Here is a 22,577-nt window from a genome sequence, read left to right as displayed (position 1 = left end):
TGCATACTGTAGACTGTATACTGCATACTATAGACTGTATACTACATACTGTAGACTGCATACTATAGACTGTATACTACATACTGTATACTACATACTGTAGACTGCATACTACATACTGTAGACTGTAGAGTGCATACTGCATACTGTAGACTGTATACTGCATACTATAGACTGTATACTACATACTGTAGACTGCATACTATAGACTGTATACTACATACTGTATACTACATACTGTAGACTGTATACTGTAGACTGTATACTACATACTGTAGACTGTATACTACATACTATAGACTGTATACTACATACTGTATACTACATACTATAGACTGTATACTACATACTGTATATTACATACTGTAGACTGTATACTACATACTGTAGACTGTATACTTTAGACTGTATACTACATACTGTAGACTGTATACTGTAGACTGTATACTATAGACTGTATACTGCATACTTTAGACTGTATACTACATACTGTATACTGCATACTGTAGACTGTATACTACATACTGTATACTACATACTGTAGACTGTATACTACATACTGTATACTACATACTGTAGACTGTATACTACATACTGTATACTACATACTGTAGACTGTATACTTTAGACTGTATACTACATACTGTATACTGCATACTTTAGACTGTATACTACATACTGTAGACTGTAGACTGCATACTGTAGACTGTATACTACATACTGTAGACTGTATACTACATACTGTAGACTGTAGACTGCATACTGTAGACTGTATACTACATACTGTAGACTGTAGACTGCATACTGTAGACTGTAGACTGCATACTGTAGACTGTATACTACATACTGTAGACTGTAGACTGCATACTGTAGACTGTATACTACATACTGTAGACTGTATACTACATACTGTAGACTGCATACTGTAGACTGTATACTACATACTATAGACTGCATACTGCGTACTGTACACCATTTCACAACATTTCACACATCACAACTTTTCACAACATTTCACACCATAACACATTTCATAACATTTCACACCATATCACACCATTATACACATCACAATATTTCACACCATATCACACCATTATACACATCACAACGTTTCACACCATATCACACATCACAACATTTCACACCATATCACACCATTACACACATCACAACGTTTCACACCATTACACACATCACAACGTTTCACACATCACAACATTTCACACCATTTCACACCATTACACACATCACAACGTTTCACACATCGCAACATTTTGATGATTTGTGTTAATTTCTAAAGCTCACTTTACTTGTTGGTTGATGGTACGTAAACACTAAGTGCATGAGACAGACATTTATATTTTAAACAACCTTTTATTTCATATATATTCATGCTTTTTATGAAGTTACATTTATTTACAGTATATGAGAGGAATAATAATAGAAAAAGCAATCCATCTAAAACAAAACATTTTGCATGAACACACACTGGAAGATTCTGTGGCACTGTTATGATGTGTTATACTGCGAGATATGTGTTATGAACACTACTTATGTACTCTGTGAATGCATCTTAATAAATAATGATAAATATATTCAGAAATAATGTATATAATTCCACTATGAAAAGTTATGAATGTTGTCACAGGTTATTATAATGTAAATATGGCCTTCATACGAAGTGTTATGAGAAGTTCCTTCAGGTTCTGGTAACCAAATTCTCTATTCTGTGTCACTTTTGTAACGTAACATAACATTTTATTTTTGGTTCAGCATTAGACTTTTACCCAGCAGAGATTTTTATATTAGAATCATCAATCATCAAAATAACCGTGTCCTTAGAGTGCTTCAAGTGCTTCAGAAAACATACTTAACTGCACAAATGTTAAGCTGAAAGCATAAGGAATAATTAGATCATTCACGCAGCTGTTATAGCAAGACGATAGTGATTTTTTTAAACCTCCTTCAGTATCCGAAAAAAAAAAGGTCTATGAAATGTATGAAATATTCTTATTATAGTGTAAAGAAATGTTAGGGAACTAAGAACTGGTAAATTCCCACTCAATCCCAGATTTAATCAATGTTTGGTAGCTAACAACATGTAGCAATGTAGCTAGCTGACAAAATGTGGGCGTTTTTGTGTTATTTGAGCCGAAGTCCACTTCATGTGAGTATTTAACTTTCATTTTAAATCGGTGTTAAAAATGGCAATCATGTAGTTGATCCATTTTTGGTATATGCGTCTCTCCTCATTTTAAGTAGATGACATTTAAATGAGCTGCACTAAGATGGCCGCCGAGTGGGTAGAATTTACTAGAAGGACTTTGCTCTTATGCAGTAAAGAGCTCGTGCTCCTCGTCTGTTCTGCCGACTGCGTCAGGGTTGGTGAGAGGATCCAAATCAGCAAACAGGTTAAACCATGCAGAGCGATCCTTCACACTTTCACTGGTGTCTGTACATCACACACACACACACACACACACACACACACACACACACAGAGAAAACTGAACTAACTCCTGTGACTGCACCAACAATCATTAAATTAAAAAGTACTTAGAGCTAATCATGGAACATTTATTTTAATTCTAGTTTTGTTGCACTTCACACATGGCTTAACAAATCGGGTTAAACCTTAACCTTGGATTAAAAACTTAACCTTGGATTGAAAACTTAACCTTGGATTGAAACCTTAACCTTGGATTGAAACCTTAACCTTGGATTGAAACCTTAACCTTGGATTAAAACCTTAACCTTGGATTGAAACCTTGCCCTGGATTAATTCTTGTTGTCTGATTTACTTCCTGTACCTTATTCACTACACAGTGCACTATTCAGAAGTTTCTCCTTGTTTCTCATCATATGTTCAGTAATTTGCAGTATATACTGTGTGGAATTCTATACAGTCTATATATGTAAATACCCATAATGCACCTTATCATTTGTAAAGTCTAACTGATTGATTTGTCCGTCTAAAAAATTAAATATCAACAATGCTAGTTGAGACGCAAGTGCATAAAAATCAACATCAACATAAATCCAAGAATTATAATCGGTGTCCAAGGCAGGGGACAAAACTCCGGTGACATTAAACAAGAAGAATCCAGAAAGATTCTATCGAGTATTTTTTTAAACAACGTTGAAAACTTTAGTTAAACTGGATTATTTTTAACTGATTTAATCCGGAGCAAAGCTTAATCTTCAGTCTTAGTGTCACATGTTTGTATATAAACATAATTAATATTCATATATAAACGTAAATATAAGATGTGTATCAGGTGTTCTTGCAGTGTGGACGTACCTCTTGCTGTCAGTTTGGATGTGATCTGATTGGCTCCCGCAGTTTGATCACTCGGTCCTGAGGAGCTTTGTGAATTACCCATAATCCATCCTAGAATGAGGGAGGTAGTCAATTATTATTATTATTAATATTATTATTATTATTATCAGTGTTATTGTGTGTTTATTCCTCTTCAGTCACTAAGCAGTAGCAGGAACTAAGGTAATAAACGTTATGTTATTTGTTTTCCTGACTGACGTTAGTGGACGTAGATGCTCTGATGTACCCGACACTGCAGACTGCAGGTTGTGGATGTTCTGGTCGAGGAGTTGTGATGGGAGGAAGAATGAAGCCGTCTCCTCCTCTTCGTCCTCAAGCTGAGCATCTGTGACCGCAGATGCCCCTCCATCCACACTCTCGTCCTCTCCGAACACGTCCCTCCACTCTCGAGAGAAGTCTCCGTCCTCCACTGAGCTGGAGCTGAGGATGTCAGTGAGCACGCTCAGTCCGTCCTTCTCCTGAGCTCTGACGCCACACGGTGGCTCCTCACCGCCTCCTGAACACACGCCAGATATTCACAGCACATTTCTCCAGCTTAATTTGCTTCATTTTGGTCATTTTAAAATAAATCATTTGCTTTTAGAACATTTAGTTACTATAAGTTAAATAAAAGACAATTTTCAAAATTTCAATAATGTACTATAATTAATTCCTTCATGACTTATAACATTATTAATATGGGTTTCATTATTCATCATAATGTCATGTACTGCACTACTGTTATAATGACCTGTATGTATAATTATAAAGCTTCTTTACTAGATATTAATAATTAATTTTTCCTTATTGTAGGTTGTAAAATAATGTATTTTTATCCAGAGTATACAATCCAAAATAATTACTTAGACATGAACATACTACATTACTGCAATTTTAAAATGGGTGTTTTATGTAAGTAATACTAACTTGTTTAAATTTAACTATAAATGGATAAAAAGTATGCAGTTGTATTTATTTTTGGCGAATTGTTGTGCTATAGGAGGAACTGTTATACAGTTATATAACTGTTATATATAGAGAGGTGTTATAGGAAAATAATTAACAATGCGCTGGTGGTGAAGCAGAGTTCCTATCACCACCCTGAAGTTGATTATTTTCCTCCAACAGCAGCTCGTGAAGTGTTTTATTCCTCTGTGTTTCCTGCTGTCAGTGAGACCGATGTAGGGTTTCTACCTGACTGATTCGTGTCCTTATTCAGATCCTCATCGTCTATTGAAATCAGCCTGTAAACACAGGGAACACACACGTCAGACGTTAAACTGAGGAAAACGGAAACGTGTAATAGGAGAAAACGTCTCTCACGTGTCTTCTACGGCAGGACTCGATCCCTCTTCCTCTGTTTTCATCTTGTTTTTTTTCTTTGTCCGTTTCTTTGCTCCCAGATCAGATCCTTTATTCTCCTGCGTATGACAAAAAAGCATCTGTGATTGATTACATGCAACTGAAACAAACAAACAAACAAACAAACAAACAGACAAACAGGAATTATGGAAGGTGTATTTTAACTTCTTTTTTCCCCTTTTACACCTTCACAATTTTCCCTTCCTTACCTTTTTTCTTTTCTATTTTAATAATATATTTTTATGCTCTTACCTTGTCATTTTTCATGTTTTTTTTCTTTTACAGTTTCACAGTTATTTCGATTTTCCCACAATTTATTGTTACTTTACTGTAGTAATTTTACTAAACTTTCATTCTGCTGTTTTTAGTTTTTTTACTGTAGTTTTGAGACTATATTAATTGTAAAATGTGCCATCCAAACAAAGCCCTGAAAATTAGCTATATGTTAGGTACAGATGTTAGCTACAGTCATTAATAATAAATTTGCACGTAAACATTTCCAGTGTCTTAATTAAAACAGACAGCAGCTTGTTTTTCCCTCCAAGCTCCTAGTGGTTACCGTAAACACCTCGTATTTATACACACTCCAGTTTGAGGGCACAACACAATGACCACGCTTTATTAACACATCAACACTTAATGAGCTCATTTCCACGACTTAATGATCTTGTTCTTATGTGTTAATAAGTCATCATTTTTATTAAGTAGGAATGTCATCAACTCTCTGACCTTCTGCGCTGAGAGCTCGTACGGGTGGCAGCCTTTAAAGCTCTCGTGAATGGCGGCCATGGTGTGAGACGTTTTCTCCCAGAAATGCAACAGGGTAGTCTGCAAATCAGAAAAAAGACAAAAACTAAATGACTGTCACTGATTGTCAGCTGTATAACACAAACACATTCACTGTAAACGTGAAAGGGACTCTCTGGGTCTCTGTAAGTGGATTAGGACAGAGCGACACACCTGGTAGTTAGTGAGGACGTGAGAGAGCAGGTTACATCGACTGGCTCCCAGTAAATCCACCTTCTGACAAACGTCGTTCTTCAGCTTGTCAAAGCCGGTCTTAGTGAGACGCACCTGAGCCTGAACCTGCACGGGGAAAAAGATGCCCGAAAACACGGCGCTGAGACACGTCAAAACATCACATCATGCTACTTAAAGACATTTCTACAATATATACGATCACGATATACTGGTTAGTTAACAAACTACTAACGTATTGCCTTAAAAAAAAAAACAAATACAGAAAAGAGGGAAAATCTGTACGACATTTTGCAATTTTAAAGAATCAGTACAAAAAAGTTAACATCAAATCAGCTGCTTCTAGTCAGATTGTAATTGTTAGAAAATTACTACATATTATTTAGAACAAAAAAATATTCACTAACCAATTAATTATAGCGACATCAGTTCTTAATTTACATATACAATTTACATTAAAGGTGGTCTGTATTTTGTGTGTTTTAGTTTAGAGCTTTACTTTTTCTAAATCTGTAACAATCATGTGATTTAAACGGTTGCTTAAAAAGAAGAGAAAACAAATAAAGGAGAAAAAAACCTGTGATCCAGGTTACATTCTTCCAGCCCTGAAATTAGCTCCACCCCAAATGAAACAGAACGGCTCAGCTTTTACGACCACTTTCCCCTTAAAATTTAACTCATGAAGGGAAATAAAAAGTGTCTCAGGCAGGAGAGGACGTTAAAAACATGACACACTGCCCCTTTAACTGTTCCAGCACTTGTGACACACTACTGGTCATAACTAGGAAGGATTCCACAATAAGAACTTGTATCATCTTCTAAAAAAACTAAAATTCCCGCTCCCGCGTGGTGTAACAGAAAAGTGCGCACCCTATCATTAGGAGATCGAGATTTGAATCCTGATGATGACACAGCCATCCATGGCAGGGAGATAAGGGAGCAAAACTGGGTGTGCTCTCTGGGTGGGAGGGGCTTATTCCCCCTCCCCTGTATGCGGAAGAGGGCAGATAGTGCTTATGTCTGAGGGTGTTAAGCTGCCCCTTGACATTGCATAAAAGAAAAGATGTGGTTGGCTGGTTTCGTCTCCGAGGAAGCATGCATAAGGCTTCACGCTCCTCGGTTGGTAGACAGACATGTGACAGGAGACAGTTAGCTGGTGGGTAGGAATTGGAAAGACGAAGACCAAATTGGAGAGCTCTCATTCTCATCATGTGACTGACCTTGCGGAACTTCTCCATCTGTTTGTGTGTGTCGGGGTCCAGTTCCTGCGAGACGTCCTTCATCCACAGCAGAGCTCCACGGTACTCGGTCCTCGCCTGCTCCATCCTGTTCACGGTGAGCCACGTGTCTGAGATGGCTCTGTAGCGGAACGTCTCCACTTCCTGGTACAGGCGGCAGAGCGGGACACGCAACGCCAGCCTATAGAGCTCAGGACCAGAGTGAGCAGAGCTTAGGGCTTGCTTAAAGGGACAGTTCCTCCAAAAATGACTATAATGGCTAACAATAAATAATTGCTCAAAGCTGACACCACAATAACAAGCTGGCATGGTTTGAGTTTTTGTAAAACCAGCCCTAACTACTTAGCAATTTCTGTTTAAATATATGCAGCATTATCCCTTTAAAAATATTCACATCCTCCAAATAAGCAACAGGGCATTAATTGTTTATTTATGCAATAATAATGAGAAGATTTCAGCACATTGTCTCTGTACTCCATGCAAAGTGTGTGTAGTGTGTTAGCAGATGTCAGAGCTTAGCTTCATTTAACACACACCTCTGCTGAGAGGAGAAGCAGAGCGCTTTCCCTGTCGCCTGCATGATCTTCCCCGCTCGGCTTTTGTCCTGAGAGCCCTGAGAGCGCAGGAAGCGCCCCAACTCGTTCTCCTCCTGAGACAGAACTGAGATGACAAACGACAAAGTTGATTATTTTCCTACAACCGCATGTCATGAAGTGTTAAACCACAGCAATTTAACTACTTTTTATCTGTTTATAGCTACATTTAATGATGTGGAACATCCGCAAACATTATGGCCTTCTTTTCTCTCTCGAAGCTTGCCATGTTACTGAGAAACCACAAACACATAAACCCCTCTGTCCTTCTTTACCTCTGACTGTTAGAAAGTGCTGACACTGGAGACTCCTTCCATAAATGTTAAAATAAACATCTCCTCACAGAAATATATCAATGATTACACGTGGTTTTTTTTTTTAATCTGTTTATGTGGAGCGTCTGCTTTACAAGTCTCTGAGAATGAGCTGTTACTATAGAAACGATAACTCATTAGATGCGCATTAATATAAACCTGTGATTTGTTGCTGCACTACTGTCAGAGATGCTGTTATAGAAAATAAATCAACAGCACTGTGGGTTTTAAAAGTGTTTTAAAAACTACGTACGACAGAGTCTCCTCTGGTACTGTTCTATCACTTTGAGGAGCTCCATGCATGTCCTCTGCACCGAGTGGAAAACCTGCAGTGGCCAGAGAAATCACATTAAATGAGTGTTTTATGAGTAATGCCTGATAGTCTACAATGCTCTGATCTGAGAGTGTAATTTCAGCCATCACTTGATTCCCACCTCCAGTTTGGCATCGAGGTCTGCGTCCGAGGCGACCACATGCTCGTCTTCTTTCTTTCCCGTCACTTTAATCAGCGTCTGTTTGGTCTTCCAGTATTTCTGCTGAAATTTATTCACAACTGAGGAGTCCTGACTCTGGATAAAGCGATCAAAGTACTCCCGGGCATAACCACTGTCAGAACACACACATTATTCTGAAATTAATCACTATTTTACTCTATGACAATACTGCTTGATTGTTAGTAATTATATATACGTACTAGTGTCCACTGTCCATGTCTCCAAATGAGCTGAAAGAGAAGATATACACAGGAAGTAAAGAGTGAAAGCTGTAACTTCACATTTTCCGACATGGTAAAAATTAACATCAAGAAAAAGAAAAAAAATAGAATGAAAATTAGAATTATAAGCACTCACAACTTGCAGTGGTATAAGAGGAATAAAACACTTCAGGACATGCTGTTATAGGAAAATAATCACGTTTGGGGTGGTAATAGTCACTCCACTTCATCACACAACCTAATGGTTGATTATTTTCCCATAACAGCACAACATTGAGTGTTTTATTCCTTATATATTTGGGCAGTGAATGCTCTTCGTTCCTTGTAGTGTGCTATAATAATATTTAGTAATATTTAGTGATGTGCATACATTTGGCCTCATTTATCAATGTGTTAGGAAAGTTGTGTGTAAATGTTTGTGTAAGCCAAACCGAACCAAAATTTTCTGCTGGATTTTGAAAAGTTTTGGAAATGCTGACTTTCTTCTTACTCTTGTGCATGTGTTGATCACGAGTAATGTGCAAAGCGTGTTTCTGACACCGCTCATTTGTATGTAGTGACGCCCACAAAACTCCATAAATGGTCATGTGCACAGACAGCTGGGAGGGTAATGGAGTGGAAATGATTTAAAAAGCAGAATCTGTTAGTGCTCTTAATTTCTATAGACTAGAATATCTTTATTATCACACAAGTACAATGAAAGTACTGTATAAATACTAAAGCTATGTAATTATTAAATAGTACTATATAAGTTGTGTTTTGGTGTCTGTTTAATATTACATTTGGTCATTTGGCTGATCTTTTATTAAATCAAAGCAACTTCCCATTGTGACAGGACACATACAGGGTCTTGCTCAAGGATGCAACCGTGACAGCTTGGCGGTGCTGGGATTTGAACTCATAACCTTCTGATCATTAACCACTGAGCCACCACTTCCTGTATGTTTCAGTTCATTTCTTTAGTAGGTTTAATCAAAATATCACTGCATTCTTGAGCACACATGATGATCACGGAACATGTCAAAACGTTTAGGGTTTGATTGCGTGTATATAAGTCAGCTTTCTGAATAACTTGCAATAATATCAAGCACACTATATATATATATATATATATATATATATATATGTATATATATATATATATATATATATATATATATATATATATATATATATATATATATAGTGTATTCATATATATATATTCTGACTTACATTTATATATTCAGAATTACAGCTTTATATTCAGGATTTATAGATATATATTCAGATTTCATATATATATATATATATATATATATATATATATATATATATATATATATATATATATATATATATATATATATAGACAGAGAGAGAGAGAGAGAGAGAGACTAGAGTATCTTTATTGTCATCGCATATGCATATATGCATATATATATATATATATATATATATATATATATATATATATATATATAGTGCAGTGGGTATATGTATATACATATCCACATATATACTACTACGCATGCGCAGATTCGTGATCCAGGCCTTCATTCATCATTTATTCATTCACCTGTAATATAACCAATTGAGCAGCTGCGCAAACACTGCTAATAAACACTGCTATTAAACACTGCGCTTTCCATCACTCTTCACTGTTCACACTGTTCACACTCCTCACTCTGGCTGTTAACGAAATGAACCGAAATCCACATGAATGAATTTATCTGGAGTTTCTAACGGAATGAGGTTATTAACGCTTCCATGTTCTGCCGCATTAATATAAACAACATAAACAAACACAGCTTCCGGTCCGGCACAAAACAACATAAATACAAACTGCAGCAGACTGTAAACAGGTTTATCACTTATTAAATGTTCATTATTTTTTACCTTGTGCGTTTGAAACTGTAGCGTTTTGGTTTTTTAAAGCATCTCCTCTGTTTTTCACTCCTCCGGTTATCACGCTGTCAAACCGCCGCAGATGCTTGTGCGTGATGACGTCACACCGACGCACGTACAGGACCGACAGCTGATAGGTGACTCGTGATGAACGAATCGGTTCTTTATGAATGACTCTTTTGTTTCTTCTCCTTTTTCAGTGTGTTTATACCGTCACACACATGTTCAACCATGTCAACCAAAGTCAAAATTAAAGAATGCATTCTAAACAATTTTGTAGAATATTGTACTACATATAATTCTGAGTGTAATGCTGAACTGAGTCAAACCGGCACTTAAACGTGCTGCTCGAATCATTTAAAGAGTCGATTCATTAAAAGTGAGTCATATTGACTCTCCCGTTAGAGTGGATCTCCAGAACTAAGAAAAAAATATTAATACATTGAACAGCCAAGCGATTTTGGTAAACGATTATTACTAAAAGTGGCGTGAATGACTCTCAAATATCTATGAACATATATATATATATATATATATATATATATATATATATATATATATATATATATATATATATATACAAATCCTCAATTTTTCCCCAAAATAGTAGGCATTTGAGAGGTGAACTTGTAAAATATTCTACAGCTCAGTTTCTGGTTACTGTCCTGCGGTCAGAAGAATCAAACCTGCACTTATACATGTTTCTCTAAAAGAGTCGATTCATTTAAAGTGAATCATATTGATTATGAGTATGCCTTGGCTACATCTAAAAGTGCATATTCAAAATAGTGTTGCCTAATATTTTGGCAAACAGAGAGAGTGGGTTTGTACACAGCCAGAGTCACGTGAGTTACTTTTATTTTCATTCATTCATCTTCAGTAAGCTCTTTATCCTGGTCAGGGTCATGGTGGATCCGGAGCCTATCCCAGCCGGAACACTGGGAATGAGATGGGTATACAACCTGGATTCAATTCAATTCAATTCATTTTTATTTGTATAGCGCTTTTTACAAAGGTCATTGTCTCAAAGCAGCTTTACACAAACAAAAGTAAAGTGAAGTGTGTGTGTGTGCCGTCTCTGATGAGCAAGCAGGGCGACGGTGGCAAGGAAAAACTCCCTGAGATGGTGATAGGAAGAAACCTTGAGAGGAACCAGGCTCAACAGAGAACCCATCCTCATATGGGTTTCCACTGTAGTGTGCGTGTGTGTGAGCACAATGTGTGTTGGTGTAGTCCATGGAAAACAGCTGAAGCGTTTTCGTGGCAGTATGAAGCATGGATGAGAATGAGACACCATTCTCACACACACTCATTCAAACCTAAGGACAGACAGTCCTCTTAACGGCATGTTTCAGGAAGAAACCAGAAAACCCAGAGGAAATAAAAAGTAATTTCATTTGTTTACGCTCTCCTGAAGATTTTGCCACACAGTTACTCTGGTAATGTTGGCATAACCACAAACTGCTCCTGTGAAATGGTAGTCCCACCTCTGAAAGAACGAATCACACTGATTTAGCGTTGCATGTACGAACACATTTTGTTGTATATCAGTGAGTGAGTTCTTTTCTCAATACAGTAACATGTGCTCTAGACAAGAAATCCAGTAATACAAAGATTTAGGGTTTTGGTGGAAGACCAAAATAATATTTTAATATTAGTAATATATTTTAATATGGATACCTTTTAAATATGTGTATGAAATATCATTATGTTATATTATCAATTTTCTAATATTAATATAAATACTAAAGTATTAATGTAATATTACAGTTTATATAATATTATTCATATTAATATTGTTTTTAATATTATAACATTTATTTTAATATATTTAAAAAAATGAATATTTTGTTTTATATATTACACAAAATGTATTTGTTTTAATATTAATAAATCTTCATATTTTAACACTTTAATATTTAATATTTTGCATTTTTTTTTGTCTGTGCTTAAAATCTGATAAAGCAGAAAAAAATCCCAACTGCAGTCATGTGGAAATTCATTATCAGCTCCATCACGTCTGAGAGAAATGAATAAACTGAATGTGTGATTCCTCACTTGTTTTTCCTCCAACACTGATAATTAATCCAGATGAGACAAGCTGATGTGTGTTATTGTCTGGAATCTAGTTAAAAAAAAAAAAAATGTTTTTAATGCATTTGAAACTCTGGTAAGAGAAGGAGAAATGCATAGATCAGGGCACAGACAGCATCATATAACACACGACACATAATAACAGTTCGACCTCCTGTATACGTGTAGAGAGCGAGACAGAGCCGAGGCCTCGAGTTCCTCTAAAGACTCAAAAACCTGACATCATGTTGATTCGGGTGTTAAACCAGATGCCACATTCAAAATGTCATATTCATGTACGTTTTCATCACCTTCACTTCATGCCAAGGGATCTTTGGCTTCTGAAATATTTTTAACATTTCATCAACGTCACTGGAGACAGATGTGCAGACGGTGCATGAGGGGAAAAAACACTTCGAGAGAATTTTCAGACGAGGTTGCTGACGTGGTGTGATAAAGAACAGCTTCGTTCAGAACAACATGCTGGAGTGTGTGAGGTGCAAAAAGTGTCCACTCCAAAAGACACCAAAAAAGTCTTAAATTGAATCTGTCCATCATTAGAACAGGGCAACAGACGTCAGCTTTAATGAGTTGAAGATCTTATTTGTGGTTTGATCCTCTTTTTTCGTGGTTAATTGCTCTCTACAGTGTCATAAATGAATTCTGAGAAAGAAGAAACCAGAAAAAAGGCAAACCCCAAGCACGTAGAAAGAGAGCTGCAGAAAACAGCTTTGTTTATTGTAAGATGTGTCTAGCATTTACATTTTTTGATCCCATGCTGTACTTTGGATATAGTCAGACACTTACAGGGAACCCTCGGGGGTTTAGGGCTCGAGAAAACATGACTGCAGCCCTCAGGAGCAGATTGTACTCCGAAGGCTTAACAACATAACAGACACTATATAACACTATTATGCTGAAGGTTTTTGCATGTGAGTTAATTGGCAAGTTAAAATGACTATAAAATGACTACACAGTTTAAAGGAAACAGACCACTCATATGTCAAGGAAACCATTTAAACTCCACTTTTATTCACTTCTGAAGTTGACAACAGTTTCAGTTTTTACTCAGTTACATAAACTTCCAAAACTGGATCACATAAACTTTTTTTATAGTCCCTACTGAGTATCTACATTACTCTTCTGCTGTTTATGACTGTGTCTATTCTTCTAAAATAATTTCAAGTGACATATCGGGTTAGAGGAGGCTTAATTGTAACAATTTCTTTTATAGAACAAAAACTGCAGATAGAAATTCTTTTTGTAATGAATGTTTCTGCATATTACCAGAATATGAAACACTTTTATTTGTCTATTTATCTGTCTACAAGACGCAGATCATGACAACAATCACGACGTCGATGTACAATTTTAAAACGAAACAGAGCTTGTCATTGTGTTTAGTGTCATTTTTCATGAAATTGAACAATGGAGTTCAACAAAGAATCCATTTGGACAGGGATGTTTTGGCTCTGATGTGCCATCAATTGGATGTTGTATTTAATCCTCCAGAGCTACATAAGATACAAAGGCAGTATGTGAACAATGCTGCTCGCCTTGCTGCTGCTCCTAAACACGCACGTAAGGTCATGTGTCAAGTATAATCCGACCTTTAGGTCTTTTACATACTGTACACAAGCCAACGTGTGCAATGACACAAGGGACTCCACCTGCGGTCATGTTTGTGTACTTGTATAGAGTATGTAACAGGCCTTAAACCAGAAGTGGGCGTGGTCTGGAATGGAGGTCTAGACTGGAAAACACTGAAAAAAGATAAATCCAGGGTTGTAGGGAAAAGTGCATTGATTCACAAATTATAACAACAAATAGCAGTTTGCAGAATTTATTCAACTCCTGAACTTGTATACTTCCTCAGCCTCAGCTACTTCACTCGAGTTCATAATCGAGCTCAAACAGACGCTCTGTGGAACTTTCTGGAAAGCTTTCTCTATAATGAGACTAAGTAAACTAGGGAACTATGTTTCAAAACAGCAATGTCTTTCCCAAATCAGGGAACTGACATTTGTTTTATCAGGTTTACTTCAGTATTTATTTGGATTTATTACATTCCAGAAAGATCAGAAAAGTTCACTGGACACGTTGTCAGAATCTACTACGAAGTTGAGACGCAGTGCAACTCAAAATGTGGTCCTTTTCTGGAAAGATAACCTTTTAATAAGGATGGAGATGTTCTTTTAAGAATGAAGTAAAACATGCACAATGAATGTACGTGTTAATATATTTGAAATGAATCAAATCATTATTTTTGGACCCCGAGCAGATGCTGTCCTGTGCACTGCAGTGCAGCACCAACCAAGAAATTAGCACCAGAATCACTAAATCACCAGAATCACAGATATTTCAATATAAACATATTTAATGGGTCTCAGGGTGGCGTTTTCCTTTAAGTAACTGGCTACAGGTGTGTATTTGTGTGTGCAGAACCCACTCTGTTTTGTCCTATCACATGTCAGTTATCTAGTGATCATCCAGAACGGAAGTACGGCGCATCGCTGTGGTGGTTATAATCCGGACAGACTTTCTGCAGCAGTTTGTAGTCCATGCTGCGGAAGGAGACGTACACGCAGATGACCTTGAACGGCTTGGAGCACAGCCACGAGACGTGACTGTGGGTCTGCTGATGCTCGCAGCTCTTTGACGGGTCGTAGCTACACCGCACGCCCCTCTTGCTCTGCTCCACCTTCTCCGACTCCACCCTGCAGTTGAACAGCTTCGACTCCACGGATTCCTTGACCTCTTGCTGCGTCAATCCGAACTCCACCATCTTGGTGGATGGCGCTAATCCGATGGTGATGTTCCCGATGCCGGTGCTGTTACACAGGAAGTGGATGCTGAAGGTTCCGTTTCCGTGGTCCACGATCTTCCCTTTGATGAGAAGTTCCAGGGACGCAGACTTGACGCTGCAATGGAAGTCTCCCCAGCCGAACATCTTCCTCAGTTTTCCGGTTTTAACAGCCGGACGTCTTTTAGCCTGCTGGTTTGATGGCTGCAGGCCCGTGTAGTCCATGAACCAGTCCTCAAGCTCCTGCTCACTTCTGAGCTTCTCAAGAAAAGCAGGACGAGAAGCGACATTTTCTACATTTAAGGACTGAATATCCAATTCATCACCTCGGCTCTCTCTCTGCTGAAGGTCGGTGTGTCCTTCAACCTGGACAGTCTGTCAGGAGTACAATAAAATACACAGTGTTAGAGTACTGCACTGTAAAGTAAATAAAGTAAATATTGCACAGTGCTGCTGAATTCTGGATTCTGATTGGTCCGAAGGTATTGATTAAACTTCTACATATCCTTGAGCTCACACTGACACTGAACGACACTCCTTTGCTTTTTTTCTGTGGACATCAAAAGTTTACACACTTTTTTCTAATGAAGATGGATTCAAAATTTTCTTGAAGCCTGAACAGAAAAAACGACCCGCCCACTGGCAGAACTAAACATCTTCGGTTTATAACTCAGAGAGGAGACCGTGGTGGACTGAGGCTGAATGTTGACTCTCAGGCTCGGACGAGGACGCTCTGACAGCACATGTGTCTTGTGCAAGCGAGGCGATTTATTACTTATCCCATGGATCAATAGACCAAATATTACAGTTTGTCACTCATCTTCAGCTACGGCACAAAACGGCAGATTGAGGTCAGATATGAGTCAGCTAGAGGACAAAACCGGGAGGTCTGTCATGTGTCCCGGACTCCATTACAGCTGCAGTGTAATGTGTGTGTGTGTGTGTTTCGTTTAAAGGAACACTGAATGTTTAATTATGTGAAAATCTGTCAACCTGGAGGCAACTGCTTTCATTAAATTTTCCCCAAGAGGACAAATCAAGAGTGTGTCAGTGTGACATTTGCTATTCATAAAGCTTTATAACGGTGCTCAACATTGTTTGTTGTACGCACTTGAAGAAAGAGTTCCAGTTCTCACTTACGTTAAAGCAGCTATACAAACAGTCGTTCAATCACCAGCTTCACTTTTTTCTCTCTCTTGAAGTTAATAAGACAAAAAAAAAACAAAAAAACACAGCTTGTCATGTGACAGAGAAATTGAAAAATCTGTTTATATTTGCTGTAACGTAAGTGAGAACAGGAACTAACTTGTTTCATGGATGCTCCCCATCATTAAGTGTAACTATAAACAGATAAAAAGTATGATGTAGCATTCTTTAATTTAAAATTGTAATCCTTGACAAATTGCTGTTGTATAAGGGGAATAAAACATTTCACAGAGTGCTGTTTTAGGAAAATAATCCACTTCGAGTCGGTAACAGTGACTCCGCTTCATCACACCACACTGTTGTTGATTATTTTCCCATAGCAGCATGACACAGAGTGTTTTATTCATTAGTTATAGACTTGTATTCTGTATTATTAGAGATGATGAAAATATTTACAGTGCAATGATACTGAAGTCATAATCACAACACAGTTATGTTATACGCACAGTTCTAATGATTTATGAATAAAGGCTTCATAAAGAATGCTAACATTCATAACTCACATAGACTCATTCTTTTCCCTGCCTATTTCTCTATGTCTCTCTCTGTCTGCCTCTCTGCCTCCCTCCCTCCTTCTCTCTCTTCCTCTTTCTCTCTCTTAATTTGAATAAATGTATCTGCCAGAGAGATTAATGTAAAATAAAACCCTGAGGACGGAGCTGAGAGAAACAGTGCGGTGTTTCAGCTCCCTGTGGATTTCCTTTAATGAGATCATTTACACACAATTAACAAAAAAAATCACGAACTGTCTCTTCTTCCTGACTCTCTTTTCTCTCTCTCTCTTTTTTCTCTCTCTTTCTGCTATGTGTTTGTCTCTGTACTGTAAGGCGCTCTGCTCTCTCGCTCTAGTGCTGTGACACGTAATTAAGTTTCCTGAGTAAAATGAGACCCCCCTGAGCCGGCTTTCAGATTTTTACTGTCACTTCACTGGAAACTATCTGAGAACTGTACTCAAATCATTATCACTTTATTTCACTTATTACTCAGGATCATATCTTTTGGTAAAACATTTTCTTGAAGAGTTATACACAGCATCTAGTTCTACATAGTACCTTTAAAGGTTCTCCCAGAGAGACAAACTGATAAACCTATACTGGGTCTAGACAGAACTGGATTTAACTTTAACTCATTTTTAATAAACATTAAAAAAGCACTCAAAATGGGTTCTTTGGTTTGTTAAGGGTTCTAAGCTTTCGAAAAGCATCCAACTTTGGAACTTTTTCTGATATGGAAAACAGTGTGTTGTAGGGTTCTACCTGGAACTTTCATCAGCAGAACAACTGAAGAACCCTTAACCCTTTATTTCCCTAAGAGTGTATTTTAGGTTTTCCAGAACATACACGGTTTGAAAAAAAGTGCCTTAAAGGGATCGTTGGTTTGTTCCACTGTTCAGTTGCTCCGTGCAGAACCTTAAACAAAGTGCTCCTTATCCCTGTCAGAAAGGGATCCAGACTAGAACAAAGCTTAGAACCCTTAACTATATATGTATATCTTCTATATATACACACTTTTCCAACAAGACATTTCAAGGGTTCTTCCCCAGGATTCACATATGTAAGGGTTCTTTGCTTCCTACACGGAACGCTTTTCTGCAACACTCTATTGTCAATTTATACAGAGAACTTTTAAAATTTCCCCCAGAGAGACAACCATTTTTACGAAAGGTTCTCTCAGAAAGACAAACTGATAAACACATACTGGCTCTAAAAGAATCAAAAAAGGAAGGTTCTTTATGGGTTCTTTGGTTTGTTAAGGGTTTAAGCTTTCTAAAAGCATCCTACTTGGACCATCTTCTTATAGAAAAACACTATGTTATAGGGTTCTACATAAAACCTTTAAGGATTCCTCAGTGAGACAACCAAAGAACCCTTAACCCGTTTTTTGTTAAGAGTGTATTTAAAACTACCATTAAGGTTCTTTGGTTTGCTCCCCTGAACATGTTCTGAGAAGTTCTATCTAGAAGTGTGCAAAAGAAGCTTACCCTTTCAGAGTGGAGCCTCTTTAGAAATATAAAAACTTTTCCTTATCCAAAGAACCCTATACTGTATGGGTGTATATTTGTTGTAGGGTCCTACATAGAACTTTCCCAAAGAAAGACAAATGAAGAATCCTCAAGCGTTCTAAAAATTTACTACTAAAGTAGAAAGGACTAAAATCATCACTGTCAAACACACACACACACACACACACACACAGACCCACAGCTGGAACGATGTATAAGTGTGACATGCAGCTGTCAGCACTGAACATGACGGCCGGTTCTCACACTTGTGATGGAGTCAGGCTTAATATAGTCTCGCTCCAACTTCCTGTTGAAATCCTGATGATGTAAAAAAAAAAAAAAAAGAATAAAAATATGGACAAATTCTAAATGTTCTCAGTGTGATGATCGCAGAACCCAATATCACGTGCTCCATGTTTCGATTATTTGCCTTTAATGTTACATGAAGTCTAGAAATATATATATTTTTTAATTTCAGTGTTGTGTGTGTTTTAAAGACTACACTGTTAAAAAAAAAGGTCAAATCTAGAACCCTTAAAGGTTCTTCAAGGTTTCGTGTACAACAGCATGCAAACTGAAAAACCCTGCTGGTTCTAGATTTAACTGTAATGCAGTATAGCATCATTTTCTGTACTTAGAACCACATTCAAAAGGGTTCTTCAAGGGATGTTTAGTAACTTTAGGGTTCTGCGCTTTTTCAAAAGTGCCAACCTGGAATCCATTCTGTCAGTGGACCACTGTGTTATAGGGTTCTATACAGGACCTTTAAAGGTTCTCCCAGATTTAACCTTATAATGTAGTATAGCATATATTTTTTAAAATTAGAACCAACAAAAAAGGGTTCTTCAAGGGATCTTTGGTAAGTTAAAGGTTCCAAGCTATTTAAAAGTGTCATACTTGGAAAGCTTTCTAATAGAGAAACACATTTTTGTAGGGTTCTACATAGAACCTTTAAAAGTTCTCCCAGATTTAACCATATACATAGAACCAAATTCAAAATGGGTACTTCAAGTGATTTTTGATGAGTTAAAGGTTCAAAGTTTTTGAAAGTGTTGTACTTGGAATCCTAATATATAGAGAAACACTGTGTTATAGGATTCTACACAGAATCTAAAGATTTCAACAGTAAAACAACTGAAGAACCCATAACCTTTTTCCCCTAAGAGTGTATTTCAGATTCAGGTTCTTTGGTTTGTTCCTCTGAAAACTCTTACAGGTTCTACATAGAAGGTTTTCCTATCAGAGGGAATTTCAAGAAGAACCTCTTTAGGAAGCTAAGAACTCTTAATTCTAAAGGTGTATATTATCTACACATTACTATCTACATATTACTATCACATTAGCCACAGGTAAAAGGTTGGTTCTAGCTTTTCATTCACAGAACCATAGTTCATATCAAATTCAACAAAATCACTCTCGCTCGTTATAATTCCTATTGGAGCTAAAAACTCATTAATGGGGAATATTTCATGGAATTTCGTGGAACATCAGAGGATCTGTTCCCCCGGGCGGTAGCAAGGACAAACATGTTCACATTTACACTTTAAAAGACATTAACCCTTTCAGGGACAGAGTTCCGTGTGTTCTCTCGCTCCTGTTAGTGAGAAATCGATTGTGAGGCTGAGCTCAGAGTCGAGTCTCCGCACACGCTGCCTGAGGAGGTGAGGGTGAGCTGAGAGGATCACAGAACCGCTCGTCATCATCATCATCATCATCATCATGCATACACACCATGACATTCCATTCCAGCTAAAGTGTTAAAGATGGAGCGAGATTGAGTAATGGCAGATTATGTTTGAGGTGTGTCCTTAAAAAGGATTGTATTCTGTATTTATATTATATTTAATCATTTGGTAAACACTTTTATCCAATAAACAAACAAACCACAAATAAATAAAAAAATATATAAAATATTTAACAAAAAAAAACAAAAAACAAAAAATGAATGTTAAAAGTGAAAGTAGCATTAACATGATTCTACATGGCTGTACATGAGACAATGAAGATGAATATATATATATATATATATAATTACTACTAAAGGCTAAGCACGATTCCCTTAACAGTTCTAAATAAAAAAGAAATTAATTTATCTAAAAATATTTTTGGATTTTATTTCAAAAAGTAAACAGGATACAATCCAAGCATGTAGCTGAAGATTAAAGCTAGAAGTTGTAGCTGTCGTTGTTATAGATGACATAAAATACTATTACTACTAATAATAAAGCATTATTTCCAGATGAGGCTTCTCCTTAACACAGCTTAAGATCAATTTTAAAGAGATAAAATTGGAGAATTTCTACACCACACTGATGAACTCCAGAAGGTTAAGTACATTTCCCTTAACTCTAAAAAATTCTAAATAAAAAAAAAATATTTAAATCCACCAGTATCACAAACCTATAAGTATAAATCTTTATTTTTAATTATCTTAACAATTCCAAATAATTCTAAAAATATTTTTTAAATCTGTCAGTATCCCAAAGTGAATCATTTGGCAAAAAATGTAGATTTTATACAAATAAGTAAACAGGATACAATCCAAGCATGTAGCTGAAGATTAAAGCTTAAGAGTCTTTCAGTTAGGCATTAACATTATTCTCTACTGGTATGGATGATATCACTCGAAAAATTAATTTATAGTTTAAAAAAATCCTTATTTTCAGAATAAAATCTGAGAATTTCTACACCACACTGATGAACTACTGCTGGTTAATCACAATCCTGAAACAAACATACAAACAAACATACAGACAAATGCTGGTACCTGTCCCTCTAGTTTCTTAGACAAATTACTTGTTTTCTTTTTATTTGAATATTTCATGTTCATTTTTTTTGTGATTAATCATGGTGCATAGGGTTCAACTGACACACATTCATCTCATCCGTCTAAATCCTAATGAAAAAACAGATTAATGAGTTGAATCAACAACATGATGTTGATGAAATAACGAGTTATCAAGTCGAAATGAAGACACAGCACATCAACTATTTTCCACAACTTCCACAACGGTTCAGTGCTTTCTGTAAAATCTGTCTGATATCATCAGAGGTTAAAGCAGATTAAAGCGGAGCTGTCTGTGGAGCTGAGTCTGAAATAAAGTCCAACCAGCAAACACTAAAAGGTAAAAAAAAAAAATCTAAAAAACCAAACAAAGCTGAAAAATATAAAATTCTCACCCTGTATATAGCGGGAATAGTCATCCACACCAGGAAGCAGGCGGAGAACATCCTGAAACACACACCAACTTTACCTCTCACCTCCTTCACACGCGCACAGATACCGACTGAGACACACACACTCCTACACACACACACATACACACACATACACACACAAACATGGGAAAAATCTCCGAGCTTGTGCATTCAATGTGAACACAGGATCTGTGCACACATCTGTGTGTGTGTGTGTGAGTGAGAGAGAGAGTGTGCAGTGCTCCAGTGCTCCAGTGCTCCAGATGTGCAAGAGGAATCACATCACAGCTGGAGTATAGGTATGCAATAAACAGATGTTAATGGTTCATTAAGCATTGCCACATTCGTAGATTTCCCACCCAGATTAATTATTTTGTATTATATTAAAAGTGGAATAGGTGGATTTGAAAACAATTTGGGTGTTTTATATTATTCTGTTTATTATTTTGTAGCTATTTTAGGTTGAAGGATGCATTAGCACAGTTCCAGTTTATGGTGATAGAGGTTATTTTCGTGTTTAGACCAACGACTGTATATATGGATACTGCTTCTATAGATAGACGTCAGAACAAGGTTTAAAAGCAAAGCCAAAATGTCTCTGAGGCCCTCTAGTGGTTGGCTGCAGTACGATTTTTAACCCCGCCCACTCTCATGTTAGTGAATGGGAAATGAGCCAAACTTCTCTTTTAAGTTACAGCGCCCCAAATTATTTTTCAGAAATAGTGTTCTGTCATTTTTAAAACTTCAGTTGACCTTGATATCTCCCCCAGTGTATTCTTTATGATAAACGCTCTTACAGGGGTTATCTGATGATAAATGAAAGGGCGTGGTTGAGGAGGTGATTAACAGTTTTGGACACTCGAGTCTCATGAACACACACACACAC

The 22,577-nt window shown here is 37.0% G+C and overlaps 2 protein-coding genes across 2 annotated transcripts; both read right to left on the bottom strand.

The window, feature by feature from the left end:
• Positions 1–1,357: 1,357 nt before the first annotated feature.
• ica1 (islet cell autoantigen 1) lies at positions 1,358–10,527 on the bottom strand. Its single transcript, XM_026924043.3, has 13 exons — positions 10,401–10,527; positions 8,502–8,531; positions 8,242–8,413; positions 8,061–8,133; positions 7,437–7,560; positions 6,883–7,081; positions 5,645–5,770; positions 5,414–5,512; positions 4,646–4,743; positions 4,517–4,566; positions 3,570–3,839; positions 3,305–3,394; positions 1,358–2,455 (listed from the first exon to the last, which is right to left on the bottom strand). Exons 2-13 carry the CDS (start codon positions 8,516–8,518, stop codon positions 2,334–2,336), a joined length of 1,440 nt encoding a protein of 479 aa, XP_026779844.3. The 5' UTR covers positions 8,519–8,531; positions 10,401–10,527; the 3' UTR covers positions 1,358–2,333.
• A 2,958-nt stretch (positions 10,528–13,485) lies between these two features.
• Positions 13,486–21,724, bottom strand: LOC113532859 (neurexophilin-1). Its single transcript, XM_053227777.1, has 3 exons — positions 21,674–21,724; positions 15,593–15,660; positions 13,486–15,535 (listed from the first exon to the last, which is right to left on the bottom strand). Exons 1-3 carry the CDS (start codon positions 21,722–21,724, stop codon positions 14,968–14,970), a joined length of 687 nt encoding a protein of 228 aa, XP_053083752.1. The 3' UTR covers positions 13,486–14,967.
• Positions 21,725–22,577: the final 853 nt, after the last annotated feature.

Source organism: Pangasianodon hypophthalmus, chromosome 22, assembly GCF_027358585.1.
Source record: "Pangasianodon hypophthalmus isolate fPanHyp1 chromosome 22, fPanHyp1.pri, whole genome shotgun sequence".
Taxonomy (NCBI): domain Eukaryota; kingdom Metazoa; phylum Chordata; class Actinopteri; order Siluriformes; family Pangasiidae; genus Pangasianodon; species Pangasianodon hypophthalmus.
This window is presented reverse-complemented; position numbering and strand designations above follow the sequence as displayed.